The sequence below is a fragment of the Bombus bifarius genome, unplaced genomic scaffold (assembly GCF_011952205.1).
Source record: "Bombus bifarius isolate JDL3187 unplaced genomic scaffold, Bbif_JDL3187 scf7180000007996, whole genome shotgun sequence".
NCBI classification, from domain to species: domain Eukaryota; kingdom Metazoa; phylum Arthropoda; class Insecta; order Hymenoptera; family Apidae; genus Bombus; species Bombus bifarius.
Genome location: NW_022884376.1, coordinates 1,008,580 through 1,030,606, shown reverse-complemented (window position 1 = coordinate 1,030,606; position 22,027 = coordinate 1,008,580). Strand labels below are relative to the sequence as shown.

Sequence of the window (22,027 nt, the reverse complement as noted above, 5' to 3'; positions counted from 1 at the left end):
CTTCTCCCTCTTCTTCATCCGCGGTCCCCGCATGCAGATGGGCTCCAGCAACCAAGGTGAACCGGCCATTCTGCTCTCTCACTCTCGCACTCCCTTTCTCTCTTTCTCTCTTTCTCTCGGGCACAAACTTCTTCGACTCGACTAACGAGATTTGTCCGATTCCAGCCTGTCGTATTGTGCACTGATTTATTACGAAAAGTTTTTAAGGTTGTACCAAGCTTCGGTATATTTACTCATGAACGTCGAGGCGAGAGCTTTTATTACTTATTATCAAGAAGGTTTGCGATGGTTTCTGTTGCTACGGGGAAAGCTTTCGTATTTGTTCGATGCTTCTCTTTGTTCGAAGAATCGGAGAAATTTATGGCGTTGAAATTTCAGGTCAGGTATAGGCGAAAGTGAAGCTATTGTGATTTTAAGGTTAAACTTACAATAGGCGACCGTTTCGTAATCGTAGGCTCGTTAAGCGATAATCAGTTTGTTCGAAGAAGAAGTACGTTAAACGAAAGAAAGGAAAGTATTCGGGCACAGGTCGTAAATGCAGGAAATTGCACGAAACATTTACTCGCACTGCGCTACGTCGCATATTTATAGGCGAAGATAAAAGCTTATTGCATTATCAAGCAATGTTACCGTAATGCTTGGTCGTAGATAAGATACACGCGTATTTGTTAACGAGGCTTGACGCAGGCGTTTTTGTTCGGAAAACAAGTGGAACATCGTTGAAGAGGGAAAATCCAAAAATACCCGCGGCACCGAGATAACCTTGCATCGTTGGTATTTTTGGAGCAACCATATGTTCGGTTACGAGCAAAACGTCACGGATTCGAGTACGTGAGCTTGGATTTCGTTGGGAAACGCGATGGCAAAAGTAGGAGGAAGACACGTAGCGAGTCGCGTACACGCAAGTAACGATACCGAGAGAACAAAAGAAAATCCAAGAGAGCGAATAGGCATTGTGCTGTCAAGTCGTACACGACAGTTACACTGGCTGTCCCGTTAACGGAATTGCACTTAAGTCGCTTTAATTGCGCGGAGTTGCTGACCGGAAGTCGTCGTTATGGTCATCGCCCTCGCAAAAGTATCTCCCTTCACCCTTTTGCAATCCGATCGATAGCGATCCCGATCTTGCAATACGTCGCTGAATGTACAATTAACGCATTGTGCCAGCGCGTAAAAGTATTCGCGCGGCAATATACGCGCACGTAATACGCGGTATAATTACTCGGTACGACTCGGTTTTATCGCCGTCCAAGCGAAACGTTAGCAAGCGGTAACTCCGCTATCGACGTATCGTTATTCGCAAGTTTCCCTTGTTAATCGTGAGCTTCGTCCGATGATTTTCAGCACGACGGTCGTAGAGTTCCAGAGAGTTCTGGCGTTCGAGCCGGAAAACGAAAAACGCGAAAGGGTTTGGAAAAATAAACAAGCGATCCACTTGGGTCGTCGTACCGCGCGATAAATATCTACCGGCAAGAGGCCCCTTTGCGGAATTCATCGTGCGTGTTCCGAGCGTGCTTGTATATGAATCGGCGGGCACGCGTGTGTTGCGCAGGGGGTCGATTTAACAAACCATACGTTACGCCACGATAAAATCTCGCAAACCTATAAACTTCGGGCTCGAGCTAGGTGCGGGTACGTTATATCATAAAAATCCAGTAAAATAAGCTCGTAAACCGAAAGACAGAGAGAAAGACGGGGAAAGAAAGAAGGAGAACGCACCGGGAGTACCGCCATGTCCGCCACGCAATATACTCCTTTCTGCTCGCGTGTACGTGCCCTCACGTGTTTAACACGCGCCTGCGTGTGAACGTCACCCTGGCCCACACGCGTTTCCACTAGGTACGCAATCCTGGCTATTGTCGGTGATTATTAATCCAAAGGGTATAGTACGCCCCTTTACGACTCACCTTTTTCGATAAGACAATCTGACAACGATAACGACCGTACCTTCGATTTCTCTGCATCGTGGATATACTTAAACATGTACGTACGTTGTAACGCTTGCAACCATGTTAAAAGACAATCGGAGGTAAGTGACATTCGTTCTTATAAAAAATACGACCTTTCGCGTTGGCGTCCAGCTTTTTACGCCACTTATCCTGTATCCTGGCGTATCCTGGCGTATCCTGGTGTATCCTGATTATCTGGCTGGCATATATCCGACATCTTATGTCCTCTACGGTAACTCTGGCGCGATCTATATAGACAAGAGACGAACGATCTTTCGAGAGGCTAATTGGAAGACTCTCAAGGGCTAATGTTGGCTCCAGTGTACGTACACCGGAGGTCGGTATTCTCTTAATCGTATGGTAATTCTATGGAGATTGCATGGGGCGAAGAGAAGCTCGTACCGTGGATCGTTAGGCCCTTTTCGTTCCCGATGGAATATAACCTTGCCCTTTTTTCTTCGATTCGTCGCCTTCTCGTTCTTCGAATTCTAATCAGTTTCTCCTTACCGGTCGCCGCTTTCTTCGCTCCAGTCTTTTCTCGTTTAACCATATTTTCTCATTAGCGATTCGTTCTCGTCCTAATTAATCTCCAGTGATTCGGCTAACGAGTATTATAAAGAAGTCGACGATTTCTTCGTAGTTGCGGCAGAATCGTGCACTTGCATCGCCTCGACGCCTAGTTCGAGGGGTTGGACGCGCAAGGTGACGGGCGAATGCCCTTTCCACCCTCGGGAATAACAATAACCGCGTGTTTCTCGTCACGAAATAAGTATCATTGTGCCTTGTTTCGGCGGAGAAAATCCAAGACACGCGATGCCGAGCTTCTACTCTAGTCTGTAGCACGACAAGTAGAGGCTGCGCGCTCGTACACGTACTTTATTACGTGCCGTACATACAGCCGCCACTGTTATCGTTAATTTAATTCCATTTCAATTCCGTCGCAGCGCAAGATGACAAGAGAGTGACAGCTCGTCCTTGAGCGAAACGTCGTACGTCTTTCATTGGAAAAGCGTATCAGGATAATTTTATCGCGGGATGAATTGCTGGCGTGTATAGGAGAGAAGCATCGGCGCGACTAGAATACTACGTTCTATCGCGTGCACGTTACTTTGTCGTTAATCGATCGATCGGCCAACGTTCGAGCGGTGTTATTGCGAGGCTTCGCGCGCGATCGAACGAGAACACGACGTTCAGCCAATCGTTCGAACTTATCGTCTCGATACCGAGACACACACCGTCGCTCTATCGAGAATGTTTGGCGCTGCGGTTCGCCGATTCTCGAATATTCGCGGTTGTTTCGCGACGTAAGCCGAGCGTACGTTATCTCGTTAACGTTACGGATATCTGATAGGTTTTGATAATACGCGGTTCGCGGATGCGATTAGAATTTCGATGCTTTGAATTCCACTAATGCCCGAGATGGGAATACAAGCGGATACGAGCTGGCGAGTTCGCTCGTGAGCCGCAGGCTCGCGGAATAGTTGCGAAAGGAGGCGGGCTGGCGCTATGTTGCGGCGAATATCGAGCAGCACGTAAAGAGCATAGATCAGGACGAAAAGCACCAACAGGCGCGCGTGTATTCGCGCGAATAAAAGAGAAAAAGAGAGAGGAGCGTAGAAGAGAGGACAGAGGGAAACACGAAAGAGCTTCCATCTCTGGCCGGAGATTTCATTAAAATTCATGAACCGTGCGCGACTTGCGCCTCTTCGTGGTTGTCTTTGAGTTTTGCGCGTTACGAAGAAGCGGTCGGGACATCCAGTGCCGAGCTGCCATGCCGAAAGAGAATCGGGCGAAAGCGGAACGGCAAGAAGCTTAGACAGAGGAAGGAGGAGTAACCGTGGAACGAGGAAGAGCAACGTTAGCTATGAATAATACAGGGAACTTCTAATTGCGCGAGACAAAACTCGGTAGTTGGAAAGTTTCGTAGCCAGTGCCGGCAACGACCAGAAACTTTCTCAACTCTCGCTAAACTTATCGCTTGTTTCTACCGACCCTCCATATACGCGGCACTGTCTCGTCGGAAGTCAGCCGCACCGAATCTCTCCCCTTCGACTTTTCTCGCCTTGAGTAGACCGTCGCAACGAAATTTCGTGCCGTCGAGTCGCGTCGAGTCGCGTCGACGTGACTCAATTGCTCGCGAGTTTGATCTCCTTCGAGAAATCGCCCGAGACCGGACGAATTTAGGCTAAAGGTACGCCCGGAATTTGCATATCGCTGCCGACTCGAAGAATATACCATATACGACGAAGCATATTGCGTACCGTGTTTGGTAATCTACGCACGATCTTTGATTAACAGGCGATTGTGACTTGATCGTCGAGCGACGATTCGTCCGAGTGATCGTTCGTCCAGTCGTTTCTTTCGATCGAATAGGAGAGAGAAAGTTGTAAGGGAAGAGATAAACGGATAGTCGTTTCGGTTTCTATTCCTCCCTTTCTCCAGTTCTAGCTTTCACATAGAGGTACTAGCAATGAGAAGAGGGATATCGTTCCTGCGGGGAGGGTGTGTTCAGCCCCCGTACTCAGGGGTGGCTGTAACGTCGCTCGTAAAAACACCGTAAACTCGACAGCAACAGGTCCCGTGTGTCTGGTACAGAAACGGCAGCCGCGAATATGACGTTTCCAGCGTACGGGGCTCCCCGTTCTCGTATCACGGCCCTGCTTTAATTCCTCGCTTCTATCGCAACCGATTTTCTATTTGTATTGCAACGCGCGAAAACCACGATGGCATAACGCGATCGTAGGAGACACTGATTTTATCCGCCAGGATAGACGTTCCATAAAAATTGCGCCAAGAGAAAGTGAAAATATTTGATATCGTTTAATGCGCCGAGCGCGGTACGAATCTTCGATAAACGACGCTGCATTATCTTTTTTTACTCAAACGGCGAAGGACGTTAGTATCGTGAACGTAGAAAATTTCATGAAATTTTAGTCAAAGGCGATGTATTTCGTTTTATTATTTGTGTCAAGACTGTGTTTCGTAGGCAATTCAAAGATACGACGAATACGTTGTTTCGTTGATCCGACGGCAAAGCCAGTCGTTACAGGAGTCAACGGGAAGTCTCTCCCACAGCGAGAATTTTCGCCGCGAACGATTTCGAATTCTCGACGCGTAAAGAGTCTGCGGCATCCTGGCTGCATGCATTATGCATGTACAGGGATGCCACGAGAAAAATGTCTCTGCAACCGCAAAAGAGGGTTGCGTTTACGTGCGCGACGCTTCTACCTGCGTGCGTGTAGACACGTATCCTCGTCTACGTCTTTTCGCTTAGCACACAAATTTTTAATATCGTAGCTCTACGCGCCTCTCGCAACGAACGCGAATTTTTCCTCTTTGCCGTAATCACGCCCCTTTCGGCCGCAATTGCAAAAGGTTTGTCCAACGAGGTAATCGCTCGGAAGTAATCGGATAAGAATTAAATTGATCGTTGCTACCGGCCAACGATGGTAAGGTTATCGTTTCCATCGCGGTTAATCGGTATGGGCAAGGTAAATTGAAAAATTGTTCGGCTGTGAGATTCCATGGATTAACGTATTTCGTAGCGATGGTTTCGACCTCGATACCTTCGCAATGGTTTTTCGACGATTTGATATCGAGCGCCTTGCCCTCCCCTTCGATGAACGGCTGGCGGGGATGAAGCTGAGCCGACAGTGGCGTCGGTCCACCCTTCCTCAGGGACGGATTACCCTCTCTAGTCTCTCTAGAAGCCATGCCTGATCTCTATGGCTCCATTAGAGCTTCCACGAAGGACCGTATTATCCGATTTTTTCCTTCCTACTCGTACAACAATCGGAAAGAATTCGCAAAGAGAGGCGTGTACCGCCTTCGGGCTCCTTGTTTCATAAAACGTTAACAATGTACGTTTACGATAACATTTTTCAAACGGTCTTCCGCCATGTGCTTTGGTAACTGGGCGAAAGTTACGAGACGGGCTCTCGTAGCCAACAATCTTTTGGTCGCTTTTTAATTCTTGCCGGATAAAACGAGTTTCGAGAGGAAAGTTTCGCGATAGTTTATAGATGGCGAGGATAACGAGATTGTCCCTCGGGGCAAAGTTTTTATCATCGATACGTTTAGCGTGGGTTTTCGGTGTTTGACGCGTAAGAGGGGGCGAGGGTTCGTCTCGTTAGTTGGAAACCGAATCGGTGCGAGAGTCGAAAAGGTGAGGGTAGTTTTTCCAATGGTGATGCACAGACGCGAGGCGTGCGTTTATGACGCCCACGGGAGCCACCGGCATGAAAATGAAACGCCAAAGTCTCCGTATCCTGTCCATCCGCGAAAACAGATACCGCTCGTCTACGTGGAAACTTTCAAAACCTACCGAAGAGTACAGGTTTTACGATTTTACCAGTTATAAAACTTATCGTAAAAATCGTGCACACCGTTCTGCCTGTGTAATCCGATTTCTTTATTTGCTCGAGTTAACGAGAGAACGCGTATGGGAATGAACGAAATGCGTTAGTATCTAAACTGGTTCGTTGAATTCAACTTTGAATTTTTCAACGATTTGGATAACTTTCGCGGAACGTTAAATTCCAGTCCTCTCTGCAGAGTGTTCGATCCGTTTGATAGAATCGATGCTCCGATTACGAATAAAGTTTACAGACGCTACAACGTTAACGTTTTATTGTTAATAACATCTCCGTTACAAAATCGAACCTCACTCTGTATGTCGCGTATCCTAATGCTATAGAGACTAATTCTTTCGGTAATTAAAAATCTTTAAATACGATATCGAAACGCGTTACACCGTTGCTAAGGCGACTTCGCGAGCCGACGTATTTGCAAAACTCTGCCCGATCGTGCGAACGCGCCTCGCAGATTTTCCAGGCCAAGTATCACCGCGTTATTCGTAGGATGCACACACCATAGATCATGGTGTTTTCAACGCTCACAACCTCCATACGCACACGTACGTCCGTGTACATGGGAACGCCGCGACTGAGTTATTTTCTGACCATTGCCTCTTGTCCTCCCCACACGAAGCACGCTCGTGTACAGTTTGGTGCACCGCGGTTACGCGCCTCGATCCACGTATATCCGTGTATATACAGCAACGTATACGCTGATTCTGGAGTTGACAAACGTCAAAGATACGTTTAGAGAGGTATCGTCGATTCCCGAAGGCGCGATCGATTCTACTGGGAACGAAGTTAATGGGAGGCCTCGCTGTCTCGCAGAGTAACGTTTTGCCAGAGTTGCGATTCTCGAGCTGATCTTTTGTAATTAAAATACCAAAGGGTTATTTCGTCTTCGATATGGAGAATAAAGATAGGGACTAAATATACGTTAATAACAAGGACAGATATCGTATCGGCGATTAAACGGAATCTCGAAGATATGATCGTCGACTTTGTTCAAATAAAAACACGATACAGAGCGTAAATATATTTCGTTGATAAGCTATTTCACATTCGCAACGCGTACAATTCAAACATCTTTTGCTCGCTGTACGTGAAAACGTCTGGGAATCGAGATCCGATAAAATCTAATTTTTGAATCACCCTGTGACTATGGTGGCTACATAAACAATAGCATGACAGTGTGGTGCACGAGCATGCATTTGAACGACGTTGCGACACACGCACGAATCCTCGTCTAGGAACACGAACGCAGACGCTCGCCTATACCGGGTGGCTCGAAAGCGGTGGTGGTCGACGCGAGAGCCACTCGATCAATACGCCACGTTGCCTCTTGCGCCTCCACCCCCAGGAACGTCGGTCTACCCCTGTCGCCTCTCGCCCTCCTCTCGCGTACCAGCCAGCTAGCCCTCTCTCTCTCCTTCTGCTCGATGTGCTGTTCGCCCCCACCCTTTGAAAAAGGAACGACGGAGGAAACATTCTCTCCCTCTCTTTCTCCGGTCTCCGAACGAGAACTCGAAAGGAAATACTCCGCGGCTCAGCAGGATTTTTCCAGCCAGGAAATAACAAATATACGCTTCTAGGAGAAACGAGCAGATTTTAACGCGAAATTCGTGAGACGTCGCGAACGATTCGGTATCGAGGCAAAAACGAGTTGTGACTGGATACGCGTATCTACTACGATCGATGGACGTCTACTCGATCTAATTAACCACGATAGTTTTTCTTCTTCTTGGGAAAGATCGGCGCGAAAATATAAATTTTTTCTTTGTCTCAGTCCTTTCGAAGGAAGCGTCATCGGAGGAGAACGGCCTTCGTTTCGTTTCGCGGCGATTCGAAATTTATCGAAGAGCACTTACTCGATCGGTATCGGAAGTTATTCCCTCGTTTCCTATTTCTGATCGTTGGAAGCAGATTACGCTTTGGTGACCCTTCGGTAGAAGTCGGTAGTCCCCTGTTCCCTGCTCGGTTTTCCAGTTAGGTTACCGAGACCAAATGATTTACACAGCTTGGAACGGTGTCCGCGAAAACTGGTTTACCGGTTTCTCGCGAATGCTTGCCTCGCCGTTGAAATAAACCAGGTTATAAAGTCATTAGGCGCTATAGATCACGCGGTTCGTAGACTTTAGGTTCGCCGGTGTATACGGCCGCTTCTTGTCAACTTCGCTTCATCGATTACGACTTGCGCTGAATTTTACAACGGCTTTAAATATATAAATTGATTGCTATTTTTGTACGTTCCACTTACGAAGCGTGTACCATTCTCTTGGTAATAACAGCGTTCCACTCTTTCATTCTATCGCAACTATTTCCGTCGTCGGGGCTATAATTTCATCGGGTTAAAAACTCGGTTCCTTGTTACTGGATATTTGTCCGATCGTATCGATACGGATAAGGAAGTAAACGTTCGACGTAGCTTCCGTTGTGAATTACGCGTTTCAGTCACCTGGCGAAGAAAGAGCGCAATAACGGCCGGGAAAACGATAACTTGTACCTTTTCTTTTTATAAACGATACGTCCAGTGTATCGCATTGAAAAAAAAGAAGGAAGAAGAAAAAAAAGGCTGGATATTATGGTCGAGAGAAACGAAACAAGAGCAAAGAGTAATGGGTTTCACTAGACAGAATACGGTCCTGACCATGCGTGCACGGAGCGCTGTTTCCACCCTTACGGACGAGAGCGTGTACGACGGACGGTGGGATGGGGTGTACACATTCGGTACACCTGTGCTGTATATTGCGGAAAAGCCGGACTTGCCAGGCAATAAGAATTTCTTTCTCGATCCGCTAGCGCGTTCCTTCTTTCCCCGCCTTTTTCTCCCGCATCCCGTTCTCCTTTAATCTTGTAACATTTTCTTAATACTCCTTCTTTCTCTTTTCTCGCGTATTCGTTCTTGTCGTACCCGCGATCATTCTCGTCCCTCGCCTTCATCCTCCGTAACTCCGTTACGCTATATCTTTGTTTCGTCTTCGTTGCGTAATGAACTGGTTTTTCATTCTCCTGTCGTTTGTTATAGCTGCGTTAACGTCGTCGCTGCTACAACGCTCGATCGCAGCTCGTTCGACGGAAAATCTCTCGCCGCCTAAGTACCGAAAGGAAGCTCGCGTCTTTTTAATGAAATTCCTCGCGAACAATAGTGGAAGGTACGAAAGTAAAAAGGTCGTTCGAAAAGGGCAGAATAACACGGAGCTGCTGAGAAGATCGGTAGCTGAGCTAGAAAGAAGACCGACGGGGCGACACGGCAGACTACTCGGTCGTCGTTCATCGGGCGTCGCTATTGGCAAAATGCGACCGGCTTTGTCGGAAAGAGAAGACCAATGGGACGACACAGGAGATTCGGATGTATCCGTGTCGTAAAGGAAGAAGATCGTGCGGCGGAAAGATTATTTAGCTCATTGGTCGACGATGGTCGACGGAGAAAGTAAATTTCGTCGTGTGGTAACAAGAGACAGGGTGGAATCGTGCGCGATCCGCGGCTCTCTCGTTCCTCGTTAACCCGTAGCGAATATCTTCGGTCGTTATTAAGCTATTAAAAAGTCTAGTTATCGTTGTCGTGGCGTATACAGGAGACGAGTCGTCGAGGGTTCCCAAGCAGGAATGCCACTTCAATAACGAAGCCGAAGCGGAGGAGTCGAGGGGCTTAATTTGCCTCGAGACGCCGCCATGTACGTTCTACCGAGCGCTCGCTCGTCGTATACGTATACATATATCTTTACGTGGATGCTTCTGCCACCTTTGTGTGCACGCCCGTACCTATACACGCGAGCGAGCCGTCTACGCGTACTCGAGCGTGCTCAGCCGGATCCCGCGCTTGTGTACGTTCCACGTAGAGTACATAGCACGCCTAGACCATTTTGCAGCATTCCTGCCATTCTAACATCCGCGTTTCATTAAAAGATCTTGCCCGACCTCTTGGTGTACTTGCACACAGGCGCACGCCCTACGGCCTAACACACCGAGAGACGTTTGCTCGAGTCGCAGCGTCTACTATCTAGAAATAAGAGAGAGAAACGGACAACCGAGCAGAGCAGAGGCCACGTAAGCGCGCCGCGGACTCCCGCTTGAGATATTTCTACACCGTGTAATCATTTTGCTTGAATATATTAACGGTGTTTTTTTTAACCCAGCAGATTACTCCTAGTCTGGCTGAAAAGAAACATGTGGCTAGCGTCGGGTTCGAAGTTCATCGCCTCAACTTTTGCGAAGCGACGCTTCCGATGCTCGTTTCGCGGCTACGTTCTCCGCCAACGGCTTTATTCGCAACGGCGAAAGAACCGCTGGTTCTTCGTTTAGAAAGTTTGGACGTTGACTTTCGATGATAAGATTTCATAGAGACAGAGCAACTGTCGTTAGTCCGATCTGTGGAAAGTTGAAGTTGGACCCAGTCTCAATTGTATATTTTTTATATTTCTTTATATTTTACGACAAACTGTCGAATCTATTTATACGCCAAGATATAAGACAGTAACGTAGAGTAAATCATTTTTGAAATTCAAATCTAAATATATCGTGGATGCTTGGGAGCCAAGGGTCGTACAGGATCGCGGAGATCGAAATGGCCTGAGTAAATGCGTCGTTTCCACCGGTAGTTAATTAACGACCGAGTAAGATTCGCTGACATTAGACGAGCCGCAGCACGGAATACGCGAAGGTTATTGCTCCTTTCGACTACTTTATGGAGTGTTGATGTAATCGAACCGTCAGCCTGAGCCGACGGATAAGATTTTCGAAAGGATACGGCGGACAGCGGTGGGAGAGAAAGCGAGGAAGCGTGCAAACGCAAACGCAGCATCGCCAGTAATGCGGCATAATACCCCCGTAAGGGGGTTAAGAGTAATTCCTGTCGGCCAGGGGGTCGTCCCTTTCGACATTTACGACGTGTTTTACGCGATCAAAGCGAGCCGTAACAATTATTGGACGATTTCGCGGCCGTAAAATTTTATTCGATCCCACAGTCTCCTCCGTCGGCGATTCCACCCTCTTTTCTTTCGCAATCACTGGAGGGGATGTTTCGCGCTTCTCGTATGCTTTTCCTTCTGTTCACTGTCAACCTCCGCTGTAATACGATATTCCTCGCGATTTTACAGGATACCATGTAATAAGAGACTCACAGTATCCCGACAAAGATTTATACTTTTGATCGTTTTCTTCGGATATTTTTGTTTTCCCACCAGTTCGTAGAATATAATTAGGTAGCCGTGATGTGTAATTGGATATTTTACGCTTCTATTTTACGCTTCGTGTCACGCGGAGAGGTCATCGAAAAGCGAAATTCTAGAGATATTTCTTGATCATCGTTCGACCCGCGGTATAGCACGAAGTCGAGGTGGGATCGAGGGTCGTTCGGGACACCCGGTACACCCTGGGATTTCGCGCGTATTGTAGGTTTGGCCGCGTTTTCTCTTGGAGTGATTTGATTTACGGCGGTTGGAAAAGCCGCGGCGGCGAGCGGAAAAGAGACGAGTACCCCTTCTCGCGGCGGAAGTGGCGCGAGAAAGGAAGAAAATAATAAAAGCAGCAAAAGGAGAGAACGAGTGGAACACATCGAAGATATGGTCGAGCGAATTCGACGCGCGGAACTCGCAAAGGAAACGACGCCTGGATGAGAAAAAGACGGAAAAGGGACGAAGGGAGAAGGGAAAAAGTAGAGGGACGAAGCGGAGCGAGGCGAAAACGGAGCCGTGACGGCGATGGAAAAACATCACCACGAACGAGCGTGCGCGAGAAATCGTTCGCACAGGATTCTTTTTGGGAAACGGAAGCACGAAATTGCCAAAGCGCGAAAGAAATCGTAGAAAAGTTCTGCCTCACGAGGAACGGGAAACGAGGAGCGGACGCGCGTCCCAGCCGGAAACGCGGCGCACCCTGTCGTCTATCCGAAACGTTATTATTATCCGTGCAAAGAAATTTAGAATGTGGCCAGGAACTTTGGTCTCTGTGTTCGCTTTCTCCACGCTCGGAAACACGCTCCTCGGTTTACGCCCAGTATTATAACACCACTGGATTAAAATTAATATTTTACTTACTTCTTCGTCCTTGTTGCTTTTTTTTTTTATTTTTATTTTTTTCCCCCATTTCTTCTGTCGTCGAATTACGTGAAGGAATTCGAGATTGCGTATCGCGGGATGCGCTACGTTATATTAACATCCTGCGCGATATAGCCGGTGGTATGCAATTTTTAAAAACCGGTTTCGGCTGGACGCCTCGTTTCATTAACTTTTTTTTTCTTTCACTATTATATATATATATATATATTTTTTTCAACGTGTTTTCACGCGATCGTAGTTCGTTAAATAAAATACAAATTAACTAGGCGACGCGTCGATTTGATATTCTGTGCAAGTAACAGTAAATGGTAAGGAAAGGAGGAGGATTCTACCTTTGAGAACGCAAAGGAAATGGCTCAAGGACTTGTAGCAACGATCGTCTTTCTCAGGATCTGACAATACGATAATGCTTGACACGCGACGATGCTACCTTTCTGAAAGCACTCGAGCAGAACTAGCGTCCGTAACGAAGCGAAACACGATATCAACAAGGTAGAATACCTCTTGGCTCGATTTCTTTCGTAAATCAGAAGAGGGCCGGATATTCTTACAGCTCGGTGTCGATATCAGATCTCTGGGGTAACGCGCAGTCGTCTTCTTCTAGGATCTTTCCCTTCGCACCCCTGTAGAAGCTCAGCCCTGCCGGCCGGATTCACCCTCGAATTAAAAGAGCAGCCATTCCAGCCCCTTTTTCTCTTTTCCTCTCCTTACTTTTCTTCTCTTCTACCTTTTTCCGGTCTGGTATGTCTTACATTTGGGATGGTTCGCGCGCGATGCTGTGTATAAGAACTACGAGAAGGTCGAGGGCGAGAAAAAGAGATGGAGGAAAAAATTGAATGGATTTTGGGAATCGATTCCTTCGGATGCGAGCAGACGTCTGGAAGCACCGTTGAACTGGGTCAGGATCGTGGAATCTACTTGGTATTAATGTTCCCCTCCGAATATAATTTTATGTTACTCGAAAATATCGTCTACGGTGGTGGTACGCGATTGTCTGCTAAATTTTAAACCGAACGTTCTGTCGATAAAATATATCGACCGTCGTAGGTAAATTTTTTGTACGCGTTTTAGTTTGTTGGTTTACACGACCGGTTCCGTTTATTTACAGTTTCCGGTATTCCTTCGCGTTCTTTATTCGTTTGATTACACGATATTCTTAAAAAAAAAAAAAATGTATGTTTTGCATATAACACGATATGAAACATCATACCAAGGGTATGCTAACGGCGTGTATGACGCAAAACCTATAAAACCGACGAACGGATTAGTGTTGCGGTAGTATTCGTTTGCCTACCTAGATTTTCTAGCGAATTCATATTTCAAATAAACGCCGGTCCCCGTGTCACGTTACCAACCCTGATAGAATCGATAGGGTCGTTATTCAAGTTCCGATTATACTCCCACCACCAGCCATACTTTATTAATTACAATTACTTCCATGTTTGCAAAGGTAAAATTTGCGAGTTTGGTTCATGTATTTTGCCACGATACAAATTAGCGTCGACTAATCATAACTGATTTTCTTCTTTGTTTGTTTACACCCGCCGATACCGTTTTACTCGCTGCACACGATACACCGCGTGTTTTTGACAAAGGCAACGAATCGAACGATTATTTAACGAATTGAAATATTCCCGTTGCCGTGGCAGCAAAGGAAATCTCACTCGGTACGAGAACGATACGCGCGTTCGAAAAGCTTTTTGACCCTCTGGTGATTCGACCTGTGTTCTTTCTCTATCGCGTATCTACTTCCACCAAGCTCGTGGCTCTTTCTATTTCCTTTCCCTCTTTCCTCTCTCTTTCTGTTTTCCTACGGTGAAAAGCGGGTAGCAGCCGACAACCCTTTGTTACCGTGCCTTATCTTAATTGCTTTCACGGGTTCCCGTTTAGATCAATACACACCAGCGGCGTTCCACCGCCAGCTCTGGCTGTTGCCATACCTCCGCACCACTCGGCTCCGCTTCGCGAATCTAAATTATCCCAAGGGTTGTTTCGACGAGGGATTTTCGATTTTCTCTTTTCTCCCTTCTCTCGTTCTTCCGCCCCTGTGTACGCAGCCCTTGCATATTTTAGGACCGTTCGCCTGAATCTCCCGCCCCGTTCAGCTCGTTCGCTCAATCTGATTTATCGCATTGGCTGGACACGTTTATTCTACAAATATATCCACGTGATTCCGTTGCGAGATAATTACCAAAATACGATCGTTCGTCTATCTTCGATCGAACAGTACGGAGAACGTTAGTTGGTTCGATTTATTACGTAGAAAAGATCCATAAAAATTCCATGGTTATCGTTGCCACGGGACCGATGAACGAAGCAGACAGAGCCTGGACGATTTTTGAAACGAGGCAAACTTTGTCTTGGTTGTGGTGACGCGTAACAGGACGCGAATTAGTCGGACAATTAGCTCGATCTTCAACGGGGTGTCATATTAATGTAGTTCGCTCGCTAACGACCCTCGAAAACGACGAACGTTACGTCGTCGCGGCTTTGTATAGCCGGTGTTTCACCCGAACCCGTGTGACGAATCCGTGTGCTACGGCCGACGGGAAGCCAGAGAAGGAGGGGAACAGGAAAGTACGCGTACTCGCGTGAGCGGGACTGGGAAAGAAACAGGGAGTACAGAGTCAGGCAGACCGTTTGAGTCGTAAAATGTTAACTGCTAGTAAAACTGAGTTTACGTGCTTGTAAGGACCCCCGCTGGAGGTTAGCAGTCTCTGCGCCTTGCCGACTCGGTACCAAGGGCCTCCCCTTACACCCCTTAATAGCCAGATTATTGCCCGTAAGCCACCCCCGATTACTTTCTTCCCGCTCGATACCCGAAAATAATTTCGGTCGAGCGCTTAATTTTGCACGCCGCGGCACATGTTTCCCTTTCACGGATGCGCAAACTCTTGTTCCGCTCTGTAAAATATAACCCCACACGTTTCTAAGACGCTTCCGCGTGGATTTTATTTTTGTAACTGGAGATAATTTCCATACTTTACGTGCCATTTGAATTGTCCAAGATGCGTTCGACCAGAAAAATGTTGCAAGTTTCGATAGACCTCGGTAGCTAACCTCTCCTGCCATGAAATAAACGAAAGTACCGCCGATAGTTGACGATCGTTTAACTTTCAATGGAACAACTTCCTCCTTACAGCATCACCGTAAACGTACGTTTTATTTCTTTGCTACCTGAGCGAACGACGCGGGTGAAGGTTTTTCATTTTTAATTACCAACAGTAGCGTGAAAAGTTCTCGGCCGCTGTACCACAGCCAGCAAAGTTTTAACGATATCCTGCTGACTGCTGGTAACCTCCTCCCCCTAACTGGTCCTCGAAAACTGGCGACTACTTGTTCGCAACATCTTCCGTATCGCATTGCAAACGTTCTTTTTAGTTATCGAATATATAGAACTTTTCGTAACGATCTTAAAAAGTTAGCTCGCCACCGCTAAACCAACCGGATTCCAAATTCAGCTTTCTCGAGAATCAACGGGGGAAGTTTGAGGACGATTCTCCCTTGTGTAAGGGAGATTCGTTAACGAACGGGAAGGCACTGACAGAGTCAGCGCGTAACCGTAGTAACATCTTTCTCAAAGAAACGGTTCCCCAGTGATCGACTTTGTGTCTTCGCCCTTTCAGTCAAGTCCCTGGAGGAATTTGAAACTTCAACCCCTTCGCCGGCGCGGCAGACCTAATTGTTACACTTCGTATAAATGCATTAGTTCCGCGCATTCGTTTCACGGTCCCACGAATCCCGGCGAACTTTCACACCCTTCTTCGTTTCTCTTTCGTCTCTGGAGACTTTTTTCCCAGTAACCAGGAACTATATAGAGTCAGGAGAGAAAGGTCCTAACGAATTTAAATGCCGCTCAAATAACCGCAAATGTAATTAATTCAATCTTCAAATCTCAGTCGGGGGATACGTGGGGTCGAAACATCGCGTCGTTCGTTCAAAAACGCAACCTAGTATTTTATTTAACTCTTACTTGAGTCAAGCTATTTGAATGGCTTTTTATATTTTTACTTCTTTCGTTTCTTCTATCGATAGTCACAATCGTTCAATGACATTCGTCTTTTCGTTTACGTTCGCATGCCTTTTTAGTCCCGCGACGAGTTTCTCTCCAAACAGCTACTTTCACGCCCGAGTCTTTGTTTTGGCTAACTTTCCTGCTCGACAAACAACGTACTCGTCACTTTTTAAAATCACAGGAAGAATAATCGGTTCCGTGGGGAAGTATATCTCGCGGCAGTTTGCACGAGTTTCCTGGGCTGTCGTTCATCCCCTCGCCGTGCTTACTCGTGCGTGCACGTGTTGGTTTATGTAGCAAGAAGGGGGTGAAAACTGTCGAAAGATGCATCTTTCTGGAAGAACTGTCACACGAGGCGAACAACGGAAGGAAAGAAAAGGAAAGAGAAAGTGCCTCGCTCTCTGTGGTTTTATGGGTCGTCCAGCTCCATCATGCGCCGTAAAAGTACGATAAAACCACTGTTATACCGTGGAAAACCACCCCCGTTTTAAAGCACTGCGTGCATCGGCCCTTAAGACAAAAGGAACGAAAGGATCGAGAGACCGGGATGAAGATACGAGCGAACATCGAAGTAAAATTGATTCTTTTATGATCGATAAACGCACGCGACTTTTCCCAACCTGCTCTGTCTCTTTTCTCGTGGAAACACGATCTCGCGCTAGGGGTTCGCCGTTGCTCCTCGTCCGTCGAGAAAAATTGTCACGATAGCAAAGTCAACCACTTCGATGCGCCTGCAACCACACGGGGATGCTTTTAATATTTTTCTCGATTAGTCAAAGATTTTGATAATTAGGGAAAGATCCGGTGCGATGATTCTACGTTCATATCGAACTTTGCTCGTTCGATCGTTCATAATTGACACAAGTATGATACATTTTATATCAAAGCTTTGACGATTTTTTACTGTTTCAGTCCTATCTTTACGAAATACTCAGGAAGAGGAACCGCCCGACCCGCAGCTAATGAGGTTGGACAATATGTTGATCGCGGAGGGTGTCGCAGGACCGGAAAAGGGTGGTGGCGCGGGAGCTGCGGCCTCTGCCGCGGCGGCAGCCGCGGCTGGACCACCTGGACAACCCGACAACGCCATCGAACATTCGGATTACAGAGCCAAACTTGCCCAAATTAGACAGATTTACCATCAGGAGCTGGAGAAATACGAACAGGTTCGTAAATGGTCATTCTCTTATCTTCCATACATCGCAGACTGTTACTGGAATTTCAGGTATTCTTTTTTCTGCGCTCGTCGTTAAATTCTGGAAAAAGTAAAGTGTTTCCGAATGCTCGATGTAATCGAATATAAGGGGTCACTGTGTAGTTTTTCCGCGGGATTTTTTTCTACCTTCGGGCTAAGCGATAAGAGGCCAGTTTAAGGGTAGCGGCGGAGTACGAGACTCGTCTCTGTTCGACGATTTGCGTGCTAATGAACCGACTCACTCGTGTTAAGTAAAATCTCGCGTGTCGGCCAGGTTAACGGCTGTATCACGAACTGCGGATCTCTATAATGTCAGGAAATTCCCTACAGGCTATTGTGTTTCGCGCTCGAAATTCGACGAACTTGTAAAACTTTACCACCAGCCTGTCCTAATACTTTTGTAAAACGTTCCACCTTTCTGATAATCCGTTAACGCTCGATTCCTTTGCGAGATCGATTAGACCGTTCGAAGATCCTTAAAATCGCCTGCACGAATATTCAATCATCGCGTATATCAACCGGAATATCGATTTGGTTTTTCATGCAAGCTATTTCGTATCCGGTTTCCAGTTTCGTTATTTCTGTCGCGAAAATTCAACGTTATTTGCTAGCACCGTGCCACGGAACGTTCGTTGTAACGCATTCAATTCCAGCTCATTAATATGCGCGCGATTGAAACGAAAAGCATCGGTGGCGTGCAACGCGCATGATCTCTCTCCCACTCGCCACCACTCACTTATCAACGATAAAAGCATAATTCTTTTTAACGCCTCTCGTGTTTTCTCTCCCTTTTGCATACTTTGCAAATAACCGTGGCCCGTCATTCGTACTGGCTCGGCTCGTGTATTCGCGCGTACATAAATACCAAATAACTCGTGCTCGAGTTCAGCGTGAAAGAGAGAGAGAGAGAGAGAGAGAGAGAATAAGATAGACAGAGAGTGAGAGAGAGTGGGGGGTGAGAGCGTGCTTTAATTGCCACACCCGTTTCGACCCCATATTTCACCGTGTGTCAGCGGTCTTGATGTCTCCCCGCAGTAAATACGCACACCCTTGCTTTGAGGTCCACCGGCCTGTATATGGACGCGTGTGGAATTCTTTGTAGACGCAACAATATGGACGCGGTTCGTGTCGAGATGTATGCGCTCGCGTGCACACACGCCGCTGTAACTCCAGTTACCGGGGGGTAGTTGACGCTCTATCGATAAGCCTGGTCATCAACAAGTTTAAACCCCATCCTGCTTTTTCCCTTCTTCTAAGAGTCAAACGTTATCGAGTTCGATGGTGGTTTCGTTTTACTTCCGTTTTTCGTCTTTCTTCCAGCGTTTAGCTTTAACCACACAGCCGATCTTTTATCTCTTTGTCCGACGTTAAATTCGGTTTTCGTTCCTCTTTCAGATTCGCTGCAAAATAAAATCCACTTGTGGGAGAAATTCTCTCGTTTTTTTACGCCGCTCTATTCGTATCGCGTGCAAGCTCGCGATTGTTATTTAAAGGAACAACGTATACCCTTGTTCCGAACGGTATTCGGATAGCCGTGCAGTTTGGTGAGCTCGGATAATACAATGTATCGAGTTCTGCCGTAGAATATATTGCCGCGATTAAAAGTAACGTTATTACCGGTTGATATCGTCGTGGCCAAAAGTTTTATCATAACCGAAATTTACTATTCAAACTCGCCGCCCGAGTCACTGCATTAGGGTGAACGTCTGCCTGACTATGCAAAATGGCGTGACAAGTACGAGAATAGAACCGCATCGAGTTTTACGAGATCGCGTGATCACGGCCAACAAATACCGTCTGGCATGAATCTTACTGGTGCATGCCCTCCTTTGTTTTGCCCGATTCTTCCTACAGATTTTAACCTTTTCTCTGCGAGCTTTCTGCGCGTTAAACCATCGTCTTTTCTTCGGTGAACGAAATTTACGCAAAGTCGTACACACTTTTTTTCCTAATATTTCGTAAAGTTCAATCCATTTTGTTTTTCCGTTTCTTCTTCCTCTTTCCTTTTTTTTTCCTTCTTCTCGTCTTGTCTCGTTATCATAATTCAGGATAAATGGGGATTGCGACAATCCGTTCATGAAAATTACCGCGAACTTTGCTAAATTCGATTACGTAAGAAAGGAAGGCTATCGTATATTGCGGTAACCGCACAACAACCGCGGCAGACGTAACCACGATCAGGTATATTTAGCAGCATGCAGGTTGGAATTTCGATAACGCTCGCGAGCCAAAACCCTCACTATATCCGCTATATCCGCGAAATATTACACGCATATTAATAGAGGGAACTGCAGTAAAATTAGAGCCATCACGAGAAATTTCATTTTCCACGGAGACGAATTAACGGTCGTCATCGGGACACTTGTTGGCTTTGCCGTTTCAGGAGATGAATATCGACGTTTCGCGATTCCCTAACCTTCCTCAAACTATCTAGCACGTCTTGATTGATACGATACGGTTGTACAAGAATCCACGACCTCGTTCCTCCCTTCGTCTTCGTGCGTTACCTCGCCTTTTATAAGCCATCTATAGTACTACCTACTTGCGGCGCAAGTTTTCATTACCATCTCTAACTATATCTTTTGCGTGCGGTATTTTTCCTTAGCGAACGACAAATATTTCGCTTGAAAGAGAAACTGGCATTTGCCTCGCGATTGCCCTTTGTTCGATAGAGCGCTGCAACAACACCTGTCGGTTCACTGGTCAATTTAGAAATTCCCGCTCAATTACTTAAGAAAATATTACTTTTTGGTTCGTCGTTCCGATAATTTGAAAATCGAAGGAAACACAAATACGCGGAGAAGAGCATAATTCTCAGTGGGTTTTCCATCCAATCCACCTACTCGAGATCGTCCCAAACCCCTCGTCCTAGGTGAACAGCGAGGCAGGAACGAAGCTGATCCACCCCACCAAGTCGGTGGTGCGCTCGTGCAAAGAGAGAGAAGAGCAGAAAGGAAGAGAAGAGAACGAAGAGAAACGGGGGTGGATGGAAGAAAGACGAGGAGAGTACCAGGGTATGGCGGCAGAGTGGAATCCATTTCGAAATTGCGAGCCACCCTGTCCGACTTCTCCCCTGCCAACCTCTTCCTTCTAACGCCTTCCCTCAGGAAAATCCACCCTCCTCCGGTACCCTTCGCCCCCCCTCGCTCGCTCCCTTTACCTCTTTCCTTTTCCTACCACCTTACCTTCTCCCTTTCTTTCCACCAGGCGCCCGTGTCCTTTCTTCGCTCCCTCCCGAAGGTAGCGTGCTCGTCTCGAATACTGATATCGAGCAAAGTCCTTTTTCCCTTAAACCGAGCAGCCACCAGGAATAATGCATTATACGTACGCGCCTTTCTTCTCGCTTTTTTTTTTACTCTCGATCCTCGCCCCTTCTCTCTCATTTTTCGGTCTTCCGTCCTGCTTCTCCCGAGGCTTTTCTCCGCTTCTCTTTGCGATTTCGTCCTTACCTCGAAACGTCAGCGATCTTCCAAGCCGACTTTTCACGTTGAGACGACCTTTCTTTCCGCTTTTCCTGTATCCAAAGAAAACTCGTGAAGTCCTTTAGACGATACATAGCGTGCCTCTTCTTACCTGAACCGTTAGCGTTTGCCCTCGATTTTTATCCATTTTAGGTTTTGAAGCGCGGAAACACGGTCCTTGAGTGTTCGTTAATAACGAGGTGATTTTTTCATTTTGTCCCAGGCGTGTAACGAGTTCACAACCCACGTAATGAATCTACTGAGGGAACAAAGTCGTACCAGGCCAATCACGCCGAAGGAGATCGAGAGGATGGTTCAGATTATTCACAAGAAGTTCTCCAGCATTCAAATGCAGCTTAAACAGTCTACCTGCGAGGCGGTGATGATTCTGAGGAGTCGATTCCTCGACGCAAGGCGAGTGTTCGTTCCATAAACGTTGTTCATTTATTTTTATTACGTTAAAATCTCCGTCACGGTTTTCACCGACGTGGTTTTCACCGATGAATTGATTAAACGCATCGACACTGTCTTAATTCTTCGTCCTACAACAACGAGCGAGATTCGTGATAAGAAATTTGAGCGAAGAACAATAAGCACGAGCCTGAATCGTGGTACTTGAGCTGGGACAAACGTAAACAACGCGAGTCAGACTCCTGGTTCGATTGTCCTCGATATTTTGTTACTTTATCTACGCGTAATTCTTTGTTACGTTCACACGTTTAGGTTATAATCCCCTGAAAGAATTAAACAACCCTTATACCTATCATGACAGTAAAAAGAAAATCTAATATTGACGATAGTGAGAATATAGTAAGAAGTATGTTACTATTGCGAATAGTGATTCGATAGATTCTCATAATAACGAATGCCAACGATATTGTGTTTCCTATTATCTTTCATTGTTTCGAAAAATATCACACAGTTGAAGATTACTAATTTTCTACGAGTTTTCTCAAAATATTATTAATTTGAACCAATTATTAATTTACAAATTAA

General features: G+C 46.5%; 1 protein-coding gene across 7 annotated transcripts in view; it reads left to right on the top strand.

The window, feature by feature from the left end:
- The window catches only part of LOC117206016 (homeobox protein extradenticle), a 41,290-nt gene that overhangs the window by 6,778 nt on the left and 12,485 nt on the right, over window positions 1-22,027 (top strand). For all 7 annotated transcript variants that reach the window (XM_033444963.1, XM_033444966.1, XM_033444962.1 and 4 more), the window contains exons 3-4: window positions 17,288-17,541; window positions 21,255-21,445. In XM_033444963.1, coding sequence (XP_033300854.1) covers window positions 17,288-17,541; window positions 21,255-21,445 — 445 coding nt within the window. The remainder of the gene's footprint in view (window positions 1-17,287; window positions 17,542-21,254; window positions 21,446-22,027) is intronic.